The 13,635-nt window shown below is 42.8% G+C and overlaps 6 protein-coding genes and 1 non-coding gene across 17 annotated transcripts in view; 4 read left to right on the forward strand and 3 right to left on the reverse strand.

Annotated features, from left to right (window-relative positions):
- The window catches only part of LOC109541786 (cytochrome c oxidase subunit 12, mitochondrial), a 14,308-nt gene extending 11,035 nt beyond the window's left edge, over window positions 1-3,273 (forward strand). For all 4 annotated transcript variants that reach the window (XM_048669634.1, XM_048669635.1, XM_019910747.2 and 1 more), the window contains one exon: window positions 2,922-3,273. Coding sequence is in view for 1 of the 4 variants with exons in the window: in XM_048669637.1 (XP_048525594.1) it covers window positions 2,926-3,159 (234 nt within the window). In the remaining 3 variants the exon portion in view is untranslated. The remainder of the gene's footprint in view (window positions 1-2,921) is intronic.
- Window positions 329-2,807, forward strand: LOC109541746 (serine/Arginine-related protein 53). Of its 2 annotated transcripts, none has more exons than XM_019910677.2 (3): window positions 329-622; window positions 1,261-1,504; window positions 1,643-2,807. In XM_019910677.2, the coding sequence occupies exon 3, from the start codon at window positions 1,672-1,674 to the stop codon at window positions 2,602-2,604; it is 933 nt and encodes a 310-aa protein (XP_019766236.1). In that variant the 5' UTR covers window positions 329-622; window positions 1,261-1,504; window positions 1,643-1,671; the 3' UTR covers window positions 2,605-2,807. The 2 variants fall into 2 exon arrangements, with proteins under 2 accessions (XP_019766236.1, XP_048525598.1); XM_048669641.1 differs by having other exon boundaries at window positions 336-622; window positions 1,261-1,353.
- Window positions 786-857, reverse strand: Trnap-ugg. Its single transcript has one exon. It is a non-coding gene; the product is annotated as a tRNA-Pro (tRNA).
- Window positions 3,274-3,414: 141 nt separating the features above from the next.
- On the forward strand, window positions 3,415-12,329 carry LOC109541745 (delta-aminolevulinic acid dehydratase). Of its 2 annotated transcripts, none has more exons than XM_048669640.1 (7): window positions 3,415-3,536; window positions 3,609-3,762; window positions 3,936-4,083; window positions 4,137-4,356; window positions 4,411-4,662; window positions 4,718-4,915; window positions 11,816-12,329. In XM_048669640.1, exons 2-7 carry the CDS (start codon window positions 3,626-3,628, stop codon window positions 11,851-11,853), a joined length of 993 nt encoding a protein of 330 aa, XP_048525597.1. In that variant the 5' UTR covers window positions 3,415-3,536; window positions 3,609-3,625; the 3' UTR covers window positions 11,854-12,329. The 2 variants fall into 2 exon arrangements, with proteins under 2 accessions (XP_048525597.1, XP_019766235.1); XM_019910676.2 differs by lacking the exon at window positions 11,816-12,329 and adding an exon at window positions 5,052-5,404 and having other exon boundaries at window positions 3,416-3,536.
- On the reverse strand, window positions 5,372-8,407 carry LOC109541743 (TBC1 domain family member 14). The gene is made up of 7 exons (XM_019910675.2): window positions 7,931-8,407; window positions 7,612-7,878; window positions 7,348-7,550; window positions 7,157-7,297; window positions 6,894-7,100; window positions 6,625-6,814; window positions 5,372-6,575 (listed from the first exon to the last, which is right to left on the reverse strand). The coding sequence occupies exons 1-7, from the start codon at window positions 8,279-8,281 to the stop codon at window positions 5,886-5,888; spliced, it is 2,049 nt and encodes a 682-aa protein (XP_019766234.2). The 5' UTR covers window positions 8,282-8,407; the 3' UTR covers window positions 5,372-5,885.
- On the forward strand, window positions 8,665-9,749 carry LOC109541752. The gene is made up of 2 exons (XM_019910687.2): window positions 8,665-8,902; window positions 9,000-9,749. Exons 1-2 carry the CDS (start codon window positions 8,900-8,902, stop codon window positions 9,579-9,581), a joined length of 585 nt encoding a protein of 194 aa, XP_019766246.2. The 5' UTR covers window positions 8,665-8,899; the 3' UTR covers window positions 9,582-9,749.
- LOC109541749 (cyclin-dependent kinase 14) overlaps window positions 9,811-13,635 on the reverse strand; it is a 34,949-nt gene continuing 31,124 nt past the window's right edge. For all 6 annotated transcript variants that reach the window (XM_048669639.1, XM_048669638.1, XM_019910679.2 and 3 more), the window contains 5 exons: window positions 12,678-12,904; window positions 12,448-12,622; window positions 12,177-12,385; window positions 12,075-12,118; window positions 9,811-12,018 (listed from right to left, as the gene is read on the reverse strand). In XM_048669639.1, the coding sequence (XP_048525596.1) occupies window positions 11,954-12,018; window positions 12,075-12,118; window positions 12,177-12,385; window positions 12,448-12,622; window positions 12,678-12,904 (720 nt within the window). In that variant the 3' untranslated portion in view covers window positions 9,811-11,953. The remainder of the gene's footprint in view (window positions 12,019-12,074; window positions 12,119-12,176; window positions 12,386-12,447; window positions 12,623-12,677; window positions 12,905-13,635) is intronic.

The raw sequence follows: 13,635 nt of genomic DNA on the forward strand, positions 1-13,635 counted from the left end.
CATCATTCTAGAGAGAAATAAATGGCCTTTTTAGAAAGTGAACCATGGATGGGGAAATGTTGGCAGTTTTCTCAAAAAAGACTTGAATTCAAGAAATTTTAGGTTTGCTTGGTTTTTTTTGAGTTGCAAAATCCACTTGAACATGACGCCGCTTTTTTCGAAGTTTCCCAAGAATCATTCGAGCCAGATAATTTGTTTTGGCATCGTTGGATAGATAATTGAATGGGAGGGGGGTCATGACCCCCATGACCCCCCCCCTAGATCCGCCCTTGATTTAGGGCCACCCTGTATAAGTTTGATGGGTTCCAGAATGATGAAGTTTCATCAATACGCATGCCAAAAAGTTAGTCTTTTGTTTATCAGTGAATAGGGCGAACCGTTGGCCAAATTGCTCCGTCAAATTTTAGACAATCGCCAGTTTTTTGCATTTTTGTGCGGGAAATTTCTGCATTTCGGAAACGGTGTTTTTTTCTCCGTCGTTTAATGGTATTTTCGCGATCCGAAGTGTGATTTTCATCTAGAAAAGTTGATTTTTCCAGCTAGCTTCTACCTGACGTTTACTGTCATTGCGCTTGACGGTCTCTGGCATCCAAGGACGCAAACATTTACCGTTTTCTTTCTTGTAAGTGCGACTTTTTTGAGCTAGAAAATCAGCATTAGTAACTAAGGAATAAAAATGACAATTTTCGTGCTATTATTGGTCTCTTAAAACAAAAAACAGCACTTTTTCGAAAGGTTCAGCTACGCGTTTTCCGCAATTTGTAACAGAATTTTGCTAAAAGTAAGGGCTCAACCGGGATTTGAACCCGGGACCTCTCGCACCCAAAGCGAGAATCATACCCCTAGACCATTGAGCCGAATGGAAATTTTGGCGAAAATATTTCATTCAAGGAGAAGCGGTTCAATGACTTTTAATGTAACTGCAGGTTTACAGTTATTTTTGTTTTGTATTTCCCAAGCGGCGTTTTCACTATTTTGTTGCAAATCGCATATTAAGGCAGGAAATTTTTTCCATCAACCGCACTTGGTTGGTAGCATTGCCCATTGATCTTGCAGCGTTTCCAGGTTGCCAAAATTTTCCCAGGCCTACTCGCTTGGTATTTACTCGCGAAAATTTACCCGGTCAGATGGTCGCCCGGTATTTAAACCAATGAAGGCGCTGATCAGCGCCAGCTAATCATTAGATGATTAGACGATTATATTGAACAATTGCCAACTAAAATTGTTTTGGGGATTAACATGGGGAATTGTCATCATTAGCATCGGCAACGGTGCTTAGCGATTGTCAAAACCATACCAGTGGAAGCCATTTTGCGTTTCTTGTGTCGAGTGTTCCCAAATTCTACTGAGAAGGTAAACACCCCAAACTTATTACGAAACCAACCCGATTTGGTCCTTTGAGCCCTGTTCGGGGCGACTAGATTTAGATCTTGTGATGTTTGCGTCCTATTGCGGAAAATCTGCCCGAAAAACGTCACTTGCTCATTGATTACCTAACAGCACTGTAAGTACGGCGTTAGGTCGAGTCCCCGCATTTTTGACATAGAGCTTGGGGGCTGTTGGCTATCAAAGCGCCCCAATGTCAGTCTTAATTACCTGCAAGCTCTAGCAGCAGTTCTATATTTGTTAAGTTCTCTTGTAGGTGTCACACTTCCACATCGATTCACAGGAATGAGTCGATACGACTGGAACAACCCGCCGCCTCCGGGGACGGAATATGAAGGCCCCGAAGCGTCAAGCAGCGTTCACAGTCAAATTGATCTTGACCAGCTTGAAGGTATCAAACAGATTGAGCCCTCGTTCAGCCAGGCTTTGCAATGCCTGGCTGAGGAAAGGGCAGTGTCTTCTGAAAAGACAGGTTTAAGATCACGTAGCAGGAGTCATGAACGACGACGGCGCCGGAAGCGTTCGCGATCGTATTCTAGACGATCTAGAAGCTATTCGAGAAGCAGGCGTCGACGGTCTCGTTCACATTCTAGACGCCGGCGAAGGAAATACTCTTCTTCTAGATCGCGTTCTCGATCACCTGAGTACAGGCACAGACAAAGAAGGCGTCCTCGACACCGCTCCCGGTCGCGATCCTACGGATCAAGGAAAAAATCGTACAAGTCCAGGTCGAACTCCAGAAGCCATTCGATCTCAAAGTCGTTTAGAAGTGAGCGAGAGCGCAAAAGTTCGAAATACGACTATACAGCCCATAGAAAACGGGGCGAAGATTTTGACGGAGATTTAGTTGACGAGGACATAAGGAGAGAGGACTCGGAGGAGGATGTTGGCGCCGATTCTCAGCCGGAATCCGACCACGCGCCCATCCCCTTCAAGAACGACGGCTCTTTCTTGGAGATGTTCAAGAAAATGCAGGAGGAACAGAAAGTGAAGGAGGAGCCCTCCGAAGAGACCGTTCCAAAAAAACCGGTATTTGGGGCGTTTGGCAAGCGCCGGGGCGGCAAAGTACTGAAAACTGGGATGGTCGCCAAAGTCCGTAACGTCGAAGAGGAAGCGAACTCTGCTCAGGACGCCTGGTCGGTCTACATGCAGGAAGTGAGAAAATACAAAGAAGTACACTGTGATGATGATTCCAAAACCAGACCTCTGGTCAAATGATGACTGTTGAACTTTCTTAAAAGTAATTCTAGTTATGTTAAGATGTGTTTCCATGCAACCCTCGAAGCAGTTGCTTGTAGTTAATAATTTTATTCATGTGTATTTTTTACTTTCAGTTTAGGGTTACGGTAGAAAAGCGAAAACTTTTTTGTTTGTGTTCTAATTATGTGAATGTTTCCAGAAAAATCCTAGTTTATTTTGAACCATTTGTGTTTTATAAATTAGTTGCGCTCTATGTCAAAAGTGGAAAAGTGGACGTTTTAGGGCGGGAATTTTCGGCCAGTTATTGCACTGTCGTCTACATAACTTGTTTGCAGCAAAATGGTGGTAGAAGCTCTTGAGACCGTTCCATTCGACCCCCGTTTCCCCAACACCAACCAGACCAGACACTGCTACCAAAGCTATGTGGACTATTATCGATGCCAGCGAATCCGAGGGGAAAACTACGCGCCTTGTGATTATTTCAAGAAGGTGTTCCACGCTTTGTGCCCCAACACCTGGGTTGAGAAATGGGACGAGCAACGAGCTGAGGGCGTTTTCCCCGGAAACATCTAGATTCTCCTACTAGAAGCCGTCTAGTTCATTTTGTAGATTTTTTTGTTATATATTTAAATTTATAATGACAGTATTTAAAACATGTTTCTTAAACAAGTAAATACTGGAAATTTGTTTGCTCGGTTTTTTTATTAAGTTTTTTTTTGCGCTTGCCCCCTACTCGGTGTGAACCGCGCCCACTGTTGCCGCGGCGCCGCAATTTTCACTGTAAGCCATGTGCGTTTGATTTCTCTCTGTCCCTACGGGTAGGACAAGGATAGCGCTGGATGATTGATATCTGCTCGCAAGTTGTCAAGTTTGAATTAGATTAAAGATTAATTCAATTGAAAACAATTTCTTTCCTAGCAATTAATTGATTTTGTGCTTACTGAGGCCAGGTAATTGATATTTTACTCCCCCCTATCGTCCGGTGAGCTGAGCGCTTCGTAGCTAAGGTTTCGATATTTCAGGGCATTTCGTCGCGAACATGAGCGCTGAGTACAAGAATGTGGTCCAGAAAAGACATATATTACACGGGGGCTTTTTTAACAAGACTCTCAGGGGTTGGCAGGCGCTGCGGACCGAAATTACGCCCCAGAACCTCATGTACCCCGTGTTCATTATGTAAGGTTATTTTCCCATATTTTACACTCATTTTATTCAATTAAGTAGGTTGATAATCGCTTAAAACCGCCAGTAATGCTAAAGCCAGGTCAAGGCTACTAGAATTTGGAGAAAAAGGAAAATGCGCTGGTTTAATATTTGTATGTTATCAGCAATGATTTGAACTTTTCCAGAGAAGCGGATAATGAAGTGCAATCGATCCCCAGCATGCCAGGCGTTTGCCGCTACGGCATCAATAAACTAAAGGAACATCTGGATGGACTCGTAAAAAACGGCTTAACTTCCATTATGGCCTTTGGTGTAGCAGAGTCGCTGCACAAGGCAAGTGAATGAGCCAATGGCGGGGTGATTTAACCGAAAAAATTGCAACCTAGGACGAAAGAGGCTCTAATGCAGACAGCCCCCAAAACCCGGTGGTTCGAGCGCTGCCCCATCTGCGCCGCTGGTTCCCCGAGCTTACCATCGCTTGCGACGTCTGCTTATGCCCGTATACTTCTCATGGGCATTGCGGCATTTTGGGTCAGAACGGGAGCATCGACAACGCCAAGAGCATCAAGAGAATTGCCGAAATATCGCTGGCATATGCGAAGGCCGGTAATACATTCCCATTTGGCAGCAGTATGTTTGATTAACGCGGGGGGCTTGCAGGGGCGCAAATAGTGGCTCCTTCGGATATGTTGGACGGTCGCATCGGCTCTATTAAGTCGCTACTGATTGAGAACAACCTGCAGAACTCAGTGGCGGTTTTATCGTATAGTTGCAAATTTGCGTCGAACTTCTACGGGCCGTTTAGGGATGCGGCCAAGTCCAGCCCCGCTTCAGGGGATCGCAAATGCTATCAATTGCCCCCAGGAAGCGGCGGGTTGGCTTTAAGGGCGGCAGCGCGCGATATAGACGAAGGTACATGAGCAACCGATTGCCAGCAGTGATGCTATTCTAGCATTGTTTGTTGCAGGAGCGGACTTTCTGATGGTGAAGCCCATAATGGCCAATATGGACGTTTTGAAGCAAGTGACCGAGAAATACCCAGAATACCCGATGTTCGTCTACCAGGTTTCCGGAGAATATGCCATGATTCTTGCGGCTGCTGAAAAGGGCGTTTTTGACCTGAAGGATGCTCTGATGGAGATTTTGGGTTCCTATCGGAGAGCAGGTTAGTACAATGAACTTGTCCTTTCTGAACTGGATTGGGTCGTTTGCACGCTGGTAAATCAAAAACCGCACGTTTCCTTTGATATACTCTCTAACGCAGGATAAGGGATTGGTTGTGATATGATTTGTTTTTTTAGGAGCAGACGTTATTATAACTTATTACACTCCTCTAATATTGGATTGGATTCGACTTAAACATAAGCTCTAAACCAGATGGAACCAAATATCCCCCCCAATCATTGATTTAATTAAATGCTGGATTACCCAACGTTGTAGTGCTTAATTCTTAAAATTTCCTTAAGTCATAAAAAACAACCTTTTTAAAGACCGGTTGCCCAGTTCCTTAATTCCTAATTTTTACGAATGTCATGTCAATGACTTGCGAACTTAAGATATATTAAATCAATGATTGGGGGGGATGAGGGGATATTTGGTTCGTGAAAGTAGCAAAACAATGTGGGAATAAATAAAATATTATTTTTATAAAAAATATAGTCTTAACCAGCGAATAGTAATAATAAGTGCTTAATATCAAAACATCAACAGATCGAAAAGTCCAATCTGGTTGGGCATTTAAAAAGCAGATGCAACTTCCATATTTACAAACAGAATTCCAAATAATATAATAGAATATTCACATAAATATCACAATTTATAAACGTAAATACTACATAGCAACGATATAATCATTATAAAGTGAGACATTTAATCGGCACTTAGGCGTTTTAAACAATTTGATCAACATGCTGATAATTGGACAAAATAAACATTCAATTACCCTTCGTCGTGAGATTGTGGAAGGGTTTCACAGGACGGAAAACGATAAAATCTTAAATTTATTAAGCTAATAAAAAATTGGTTCATTGCGTTTGATCGTTTGTATCAATGATTATGGAGTTTAATGAAAAAATCTGCCAACTTAGTAAATCGAGACCCAGTTCCATATCAGATCTGCTTCATTCAAACTACAACTACCTGTACAAGTCAGTCATGGATTGCTGTGTCGCACACCTATGTACTATTTCACTAAAACAAGTTTTCCTTATGCAAGTCGTGATGTTCTGGATGCTTTTGAACAGTTGATCCGAAGACATGTCTTCGGGCAACTTTGTAAGAAATTGAGCTCCTTGCAGGAAGTCCATTGTAAGGAGGTTCGCTTGGTACAAGTGGAGAATTCCTAGCGCTGTTCGGAAAATGAACTCGTACCCGTCCCTTAGAAAAAGATCCCATATCCTGCAAGCCACATCCAAAGGCATTGCCTTGGCAAACACCGTGTAAATCCAGTCGAGTAGGTACAAATCGGGCGTAAGGCCGGCCTTTTCAAAGTGCCCATACAATTTGGGCAAATTGCTGTTGAAAACACAATTGTAGGCGCTGTAGTAGGCGTTCATCTGGGGCTGGTTCAGCGTGAAGGCGGACAGATGCAGGGGCTGATTAAGCAGGTTTGCAAAACAAATAAAAGCATCGCAAACGTCCATGTTTAGTATCAAAATCGCTGCTATGTAAGACATGCCCTGCACGTATCCCACATCAGGCCTAAAGCACACGTACGCGGCCAGAAGCGAATGAAGAACATCCGAATAAGGCCCGCCCTGTTGGAATATGCCCAAATTGGGGAACGTTCTGGCGATATCCAATTCGATAACGTCCATGCTGCTTTCCTAAAGAGTTTTGCTCGCGAAATTTGCCTTCAAAGTTCAGTTCACTTACCTGATCGTTCTCATATTCGCATGGGGGTGGTTCAGGGCTGTTCAGTCTGTTTTGCGCTCGTGTTACGCAAATTTCGTACAGTTGCTGAGTTATATTCAGTTCGTTGCCGATGGCTAAACGCCAGACTTTGCCCCTTACGCTCGAGGGCAGTCCTTGCCACCAAAGGTCTTGCGTCTTTTTGTTTTTCTCCCTGAATATTAAGATAGAATATACGGGAATCAATTAGAAGTATTAAAACTTCGATTCCATTTGAACTATTCCTTTCTTACATTTGACTCCAATTCGGTATCACATTTTGACAAAAGTGTTTGGCAGCAGTTGCCTGTTGTTCTTCCTGCTGCAGCTGGAGCTTCTTTTGCTTCTCCTTGGCCGCAGTGCTTCTGGCTTCTTTCCGTTTGGCTGCCGCCAGAATTTCATTGTATTCTTGAGCATGCTTTTGTTCTTCTTCCACAGTCTTGGCAGGCAAAGACGATGGCCTAATTAAAAGGTTTTTAAGTAATTGTCTGGCTGAACTCTTGTGGTTTTCACTCACCTCTTCATTTGAATTAAGGCTGATGAACTGGCGACGGTATGTAAAGGAGAATTGTTGCACTGGGAAGAGTTTTTGCCGAACAATTTCCAGACACTGCCTCCAGTTGAATCGGTGTTGGTTGATTTCCAGGAAAACACATTTCTGAAAGACAGTGTGGTGGGAGATATTAGAAATGTTGGAGAGTAGTTTACTTGGTGAAGAAATGGGTGAGGCTTTTCCTGCGGGTTTTCTCCTCTGGACCGACGGTTTCGTCTCCAAAGTTCGACAAAGATCGATCCTCACTGTCGATCAGGCTTCCTGATGTTGACGGCTCGCTTAGCGTTGATATGGTGCTTGAGAATGAGCCCTCTTGAATCCTTCTATGGCCAAATACTTTCGTTGGACTAGAATTTTCCTACAAATTTACACCGCGCTTTGGATTTTAGGTCGTTTTGCCGCTTTGCATGCAGAAGTACCTTGGCTGCTGTGAAGTCGCCACCAGCCCCTAATGTACACCTAAAATTACTTTCGCAGTCAGTTTGATCATCTTGAGATTCAGAAGTTTTCTTAATAGCAGGTAGGTCTTCTACGATGTGAAGCTTCCTGGTCACCGGACTATAAGCTAGTGATATGTTCTTTAATGCTTCATTCAGTGTTAGTTTGTTATTCACGCTATGTGGGTCTGACGCTGAATTTCCGTTTTGCTCGTCAGATTTCTCCGGACTGGAGTCAGCGGTTTTCAGCTAAAAACGTTCGAGTTTTAGATGCTGAAAGTAGTTGCCCTTTAATAATCACCTTTTCCACTCGTTCCGGCCATGTGTGGAACCAAGTGTCGGTTGTGGGCGACCCCAAAGGGGATGTTTTCGGGCTGCCCTTTCCGCTATCACTTTCCCTCCCCGACTGGTTTTGTACTCCATTATTGTCATCTGTATTGTTCAATATTAAGTTATGCGTGCATAGATCTTCATTGCTCTTCGACAACACCGTCTTGTATCCATTTTTCTTTCTCAAATTCAGTTTAAATCCGTTCTTCAGCAAACCAGTGGACTTTAATTTCTGGGCGTTTGCCTCTTTGGCGATCAGTCGTTCTTCGGATGTGTCGAAACGAGTATTTTGGGGTTCTGTCATGGCACCGGTAGGAACCATACGTTTGATTCAGATTGATTCATGTAATACCGGTTAACACAGACATTTATTCTTATTTATTTAAAGCTAGAACTTAACATTTAAGACGTCACAAAACAAAGAACTCCATTTTTTATCGTGGGCCTGTCAAACTTTGACAGGCCTACGATGATAAAGGACGTTCATTGACACCAGATTAGCTAGGTTTGTCACACATGGCAACGGTGCTAAAAGGCTTTTATGTTGAATTATAAATTTTCGCTTGTTTGTTAGTACATTTGTTCTTTAAGTTTTTTATGCTAAATTATGCAAAATCGGCTAGGAAGAAAATTGCAATTTTTTAAGCAAGTTATAGGGGGTAAATGCCCAAGTTGCAAAATGTAGACATAAAGTACATGATCACCAAATAGATAACAATCCGATGTTGCCAGTAGCGCAGTGATTTGTGGGTTGGTGCAGCTGGCAAATGACAGGAAACTACTGGTGTTTGACCTGTTCCTGTTCGTCGCCATTATTATTAATAATTATTTAGATGTGTCAGTGGTGTTTGTAAACAAGTGATTTTTTCTAAAAAGTAGCCCCATAATAGGTCTACTGTGGTGTGGTATAAAAAATATATAATGCTTATTTGTGCAAACAATGGTAAGTGCAAATTCATCTAATAGTCTCCACGCCAATTCGAAGGCTCCGTAAATAGCATTAATTGTACCAGATTTTTTAAAGAGTGGTAAAATTGTAGAGCAAAATGGACGAAGCGGACTTAAAACTATCCACCTGTCTACAAAAACTAGAATTAGAAGGGCCGAAACAGCAGCGTAAAGAGGTGCACGGCAACCCATTCCGAAGACGATCGAAATCATTGTCTAGTATTACGAATCCAGGCGCCCCAGTTTGTCATTGTCATCACTCGAAAGGCAATGTGAAGAAGACCACGTCTTTCAAGCGTAATACCCGGAAAATTATTCAGGATCCCGTTTTAAACATAGTGAAGTTCAAAGGACATCACAGGAAAACCAAAGAGAACGACAAATTGTTTGGACAGTGCTCCAGATCAAGAGAGAAGGACTTTAAGAAGCTGGTGAATGCATGCAAACAATTAACTTTGGATGGTTGCAGTCTACCAAGGCGCCAATCACCAGTAGACGGACTTCGTAGTTTGGCCAGTGCCGATTTAAGTGGCGTAGCCAGCTGTTCCCATCAAGCCAGGCTAAATGTGAATCCCCCATGTGATGTTACCATAGATGAACTAGCTAGCTACTTTGAGACTTCAGTGCATATTCCTAAGAAAATGAGCTCTATGGCCGAGATGATGTATATTTAGACCAGTTGGTAGGATGTTTACTTTAAATTGTGTGTAGATTTGCGTTTACTGAATACTGACATTGTCCCTTTATAATTTTTTAGTTACTATTTCCTTTCATACTGCATAAGCACGTCATTCGCTCTGTGTTCAGGCAGTTATAGGTGTAAATTATAGATGTAAAAACTGTATTTTTTTTATTTTTCTCATGTCAGTGGGTTGGGGGAAATGGCCGACAAAAACACGTTGGTTTTATACAAAGACATTTATTAATATTTCTTATAATAACCTAGATATATATAAACAACTATTCCCTATGTACAAACGCAACAGTACCTGAACAGTGGATTCCACTATTGCAACAGTGAACAATTTTTAACATTTTATATCGCAAATCATGGCCGCTGTTCGCTTTCCGCTCAATAGTCCTTATGTTAGTTACATGACTTCCGATATAAACGATCATTCACGCGACATTATCTAAAACACCTATTTGCTCAACAAAAACAATTCACTCTTTATCACGAAGAGTTCATTTTACACTCCGAACAACTCTATTAAGGTTTCGGCACATTCCCCGATACTCTCCGGTGGAAAATCGTCGGAATATGTCGAAAGCTTGACGGGCTTCTGCCGGTAGTTTAATAAAAAAAAACCGCATTTGTTTCCTAAAGCACCTTTAAAGAAATTATTCTCTAAAGGGCGGGTGTGTTTGCAGATTATAGTTTCTCACCAGTAGTTGATATGGTGGAAACTCTACTTTGAAACAGTAGAACCAGAGAAAATAACGCGCAAAGTTGCAGCGTGCATTTGGGAGAATGATTGGTGAAAAATTGCGTAAAAATATATGTATATATAGAAATTCTCATATGCTTCAGCCATGTATCGCCCATTTCACTCCGAACAAGGAGCGGATGTGCGACAATTACCTAATTTCAACGCTTAATGTACAAAATTCACAGATAGAAAATGAGACGGTTGTGGTTAATGGACGTCCATGGGGATAAGCTGTGCACTGCGGCAAAAAATTAGTGCTTTTGATTGTAACTTTAGTTGATTCTTCAGCGATCGAGCTTAGGCATCAACAGTTGCCACTCGCTGAAGAACGGCTAGCTTTTCTACCTACAGTACAATATTATATTAAATACATTCTAAAACTTCTAGAAAAGACCCCTCATTGCAGATGGATTCACTCGTTCAGCTCTTAGGCCTGTCCTAGTGGTAATTAGTGGAAACCCTAATTTTTTTCGGCCTACGCGTCTAAATCGAAAACCTACAAGTGCCTCGTTTGGCACTTAACGACTGTTTCTTCGGTTATTTACACAGGATTATACTCAGTTACGTTAGCCACAAGCGAATTTTTCGAAGCGTCACTATTTCCTTATGGCAACATAACTGCTAAACTAAAAATGGCTATTTATTCGCGTAACTCAACAAGGTGATTTTCGCTATTACTTATGTACAGAAGATACTAGTTTAATCCGCAAGTCTCGGGTTGCTTGAATGCAAAAACTGAGTGTCTTAGTCGAAGACGGTTGAGTCGTCCCTAATTAGTTTAATACACGAGTTTTAATTGAGCACTATGGAAGGAATGAGTTAGCCATTTTTCAATTGTCCTCACTGTGCCGTTCCAAAAACGTTTGGTCTGGTTCGTCTAAATGCATTTTTCGATCACAGTTTTCTTACACACACACACACATAAGACATTCAAGCCAATGCCGATATAAAACATCAATGAGTCGCTTTGTATCTGCATTGGAGCGCACCTAATTTAACAACAAAACAAGAGTTGGCTTTATCATTGCTTGGTTTTTATTTAGAGAAAATACTACTAAAGATGTAGATGTTGTGAGTTTAATAAGAGAAGCGTCATTGCACGATGCATCACTAAATCAGCTTAATTGAAGTTGGGTTTTAACTATGCCCAAGAGGAGAAGGGAAAATGAGGCATCCGTATGGTACTATTTTTTAAACTCTGATTCAACCAAGTTGCTTGCCAACGGGATTCTCATCCGGGACACAGTGCAAAAGAGTGGTTTTTTTGGGCCGATGTGTCGCTAAATTTAACACAACGCTAATGGGAATTTTTTCAACAAATGCATCATTACCTCGGAAGAAGACTTTGCCCACCTGCAGGAAATTACCCCGTTTCTCCACCGCTGGACAGTTTCCTTATCAATTCGACGCTAGTGTTTAGTAGTCACACGGGTTTTTAACCGAGTAGCAAGCAACATTTCATGACATCCCTTTTCCAGGCAACTGCATGGAAAAACCTCACAAAACAGGTTCTTAGAGGACGAGGATTGGTACGAAAAAGGAGCGCGACGTCATTGCTTCCCCTGTTTGCTCTCATACCTGGACCTGCAAACCAACTGAAGCCGGTGCTTTAAATCTCATTTTATTCCCGAGTATTCTTCCGGATGAAGATGGACCCCTTCCACGCTGAATATTGACGCATCTGGAACAAAGCCCCATTCTAGACATTGCGGCTTGTTGAACCTTTCTCCGACTTACCTTCTGGCAGTTCAAGCAGCTTCTTGGGCAGCCCTTCGAAATACCTGGCAACAATTGAAATAAATACAGGTAAGCTAGAGGTGGTTAAGGTGGATGTCTTACCGATGGTGCATGGCGTCCTCGGCACCGATCCTCTTGGTGGGGTCCAACTGGAGCAGGGCGGTTGCCATGGCTTCTCCATGGACTACGTCGTGTAACGCCGGCCAGCACAACCCCAGTCTTCTGGATCGGTAGTTGCCCAGCTTGTGGGGTTTGTAGCCGGGCAGTCGCGTGCATCCGCACCAATCGTCTTCGCTTGGAGTGCCCAGCACCTGAAGGCAGACGAACGAGGCTGCTTCACCCCATTTTACACCCGGTCGATAGGAGGACGTACCTTGAAAATTTTATCCAGTTGATCGTAAGTCTCACGCACGCCGGGAAAAATCGCCATGCCGGTGATCATTTCTACAAAGATGCATCCCACACCCCACATATCCAGGCTGGTCGAGTACTCGGTGGAGCCCAGCAGGACGTCTGGAGGCCGGTACCACAAAGTGACCACTTCGTGGCTGCAATAATACGAGGTGAGCATTTGCTAATGAAAATCGTTGCATGCGAGCTTACCTGTATGTGTGACTAGGCACGCTTTTAGCCCGGGCCAAGCCGAAGTCGGCCAGCTTCAGTTCCCCGATCTCGGAGATGAGGAGATTTTGCGGTTTAACATCCCGATGGAGCACCAGCCGCTTGTGGCAGTAGGAGAGCCCCCGCAGCAGCTGGAATAGGAAAAGGCGCACGTTGCGAGGCTCCAGTCCGCCGCTGTGCTTCTCCAGGTACTGCGACAGGTCCGTATGCTATTTCCAATTACAAGCGTTCAGCGTTAAATTGCGGAACAACTTCACTTTGAATCAGCGAAAATAAGCCAGTCGGCAGGTTTGTTATTCAAATAAGCGCCCTTGCTACGGCCACGTCGAGCAGTCGTTCAACAACAACGGAAAAAAGTCATTTACATAACAACCATCGAAATATCGCTTTCGCCGCTTTCCGAGCATTTTATTGCGTAATCTAATTACTCCGGACTCCCCATCGTCGGCCGCAAAGTTGCCTTTATGTAGTCGAGCTTAGTTAGGCCCTTTGTGGCGGCCACTTTGTGCCAATTAACATCAGCAAAAACCAACGGAAACACCCGTTTTTTTCTTGCTTGACAATGCAAGTGATTCAACTATCAAACTGAGTGCAGAACTGGGAGGTATTTGCAACAAGCGGTAATTTTCGATCGCCCTGTATACAGGGTTATTCACGCTATACGGCACGGAAGTTTGCGTTTGATTGTTCGTTTGAGTTTGTTTGATTTTAAAAAAATTATATTTTCGTAATGTACAGGGTGTCCCAAAAGCTCGAAAGGTATCAAAGTTGCGTTTTTTTAAATGGAATGTCCCGTATATTATTGCATTTTTGGATTCGCTGAGCAAAATAAGTGTCTGTTTTAATAAGGTTTTTTAAATAATACGAATTTAATCAAAATCTAATCTAATTTTCACGTGTCAAATACTTTAGAAGTATTTAAGTTATGTAAGCGTAATTT

This window comes from Dendroctonus ponderosae, unplaced genomic scaffold (genome assembly GCF_020466585.1).
Source record: "Dendroctonus ponderosae isolate FM_Combo_2020 unplaced genomic scaffold, Dpon_F_20191213v2 Dpon_F_20191213_9, whole genome shotgun sequence".
Lineage (NCBI taxonomy): Eukaryota > Metazoa > Arthropoda > Insecta > Coleoptera > Curculionidae > Dendroctonus > Dendroctonus ponderosae.

Excerpts from the sequence above, each read along its gene's own strand:
- LOC109541745 (XM_019910676.2), top strand. The coding sequence starts at position 3,626 with ATGAGCGCTGAGTACAAGAATGTGGTCCAGAAAAGACATATATTACAC. Across the intron at positions 4,357-4,410 it reads GCTGGCATATGCGAAGGCCG|GGGCGCAAATAGTGGCTCCT; the intron begins GTAATACATTCC and ends GGGGGCTTGCAG. Across the intron at positions 4,916-5,051 it reads GGGTTCCTATCGGAGAGCAG|GAGCAGACGTTATTATAACT; the intron begins GTTAGTACAATG and ends TTGTTTTTTTAG.
- LOC109541743 (XM_019910675.2), bottom strand. The coding sequence starts at position 8,281 with ATGGTTCCTACCGGTGCCATGACAGAACCCCAAAATACTCGTTTCGAC. Across the intron at positions 7,879-7,930 it reads GGCCGGAACGAGTGGAAAAG|CTGAAAACCGCTGACTCCAG; the intron begins GTGATTATTAAA and ends GAACGTTTTTAG. Across the intron at positions 6,815-6,893 it reads ATACCGAATTGGAGTCAAAT|GGAGAAAAACAAAAAGACGC; the intron begins GTAAGAAAGGAA and ends CTTAATATTCAG.
- LOC109541746 (XM_019910677.2), top strand. The coding sequence starts at position 1,672 with ATGAGTCGATACGACTGGAACAACCCGCCGCCTCCGGGGACGGAATAT.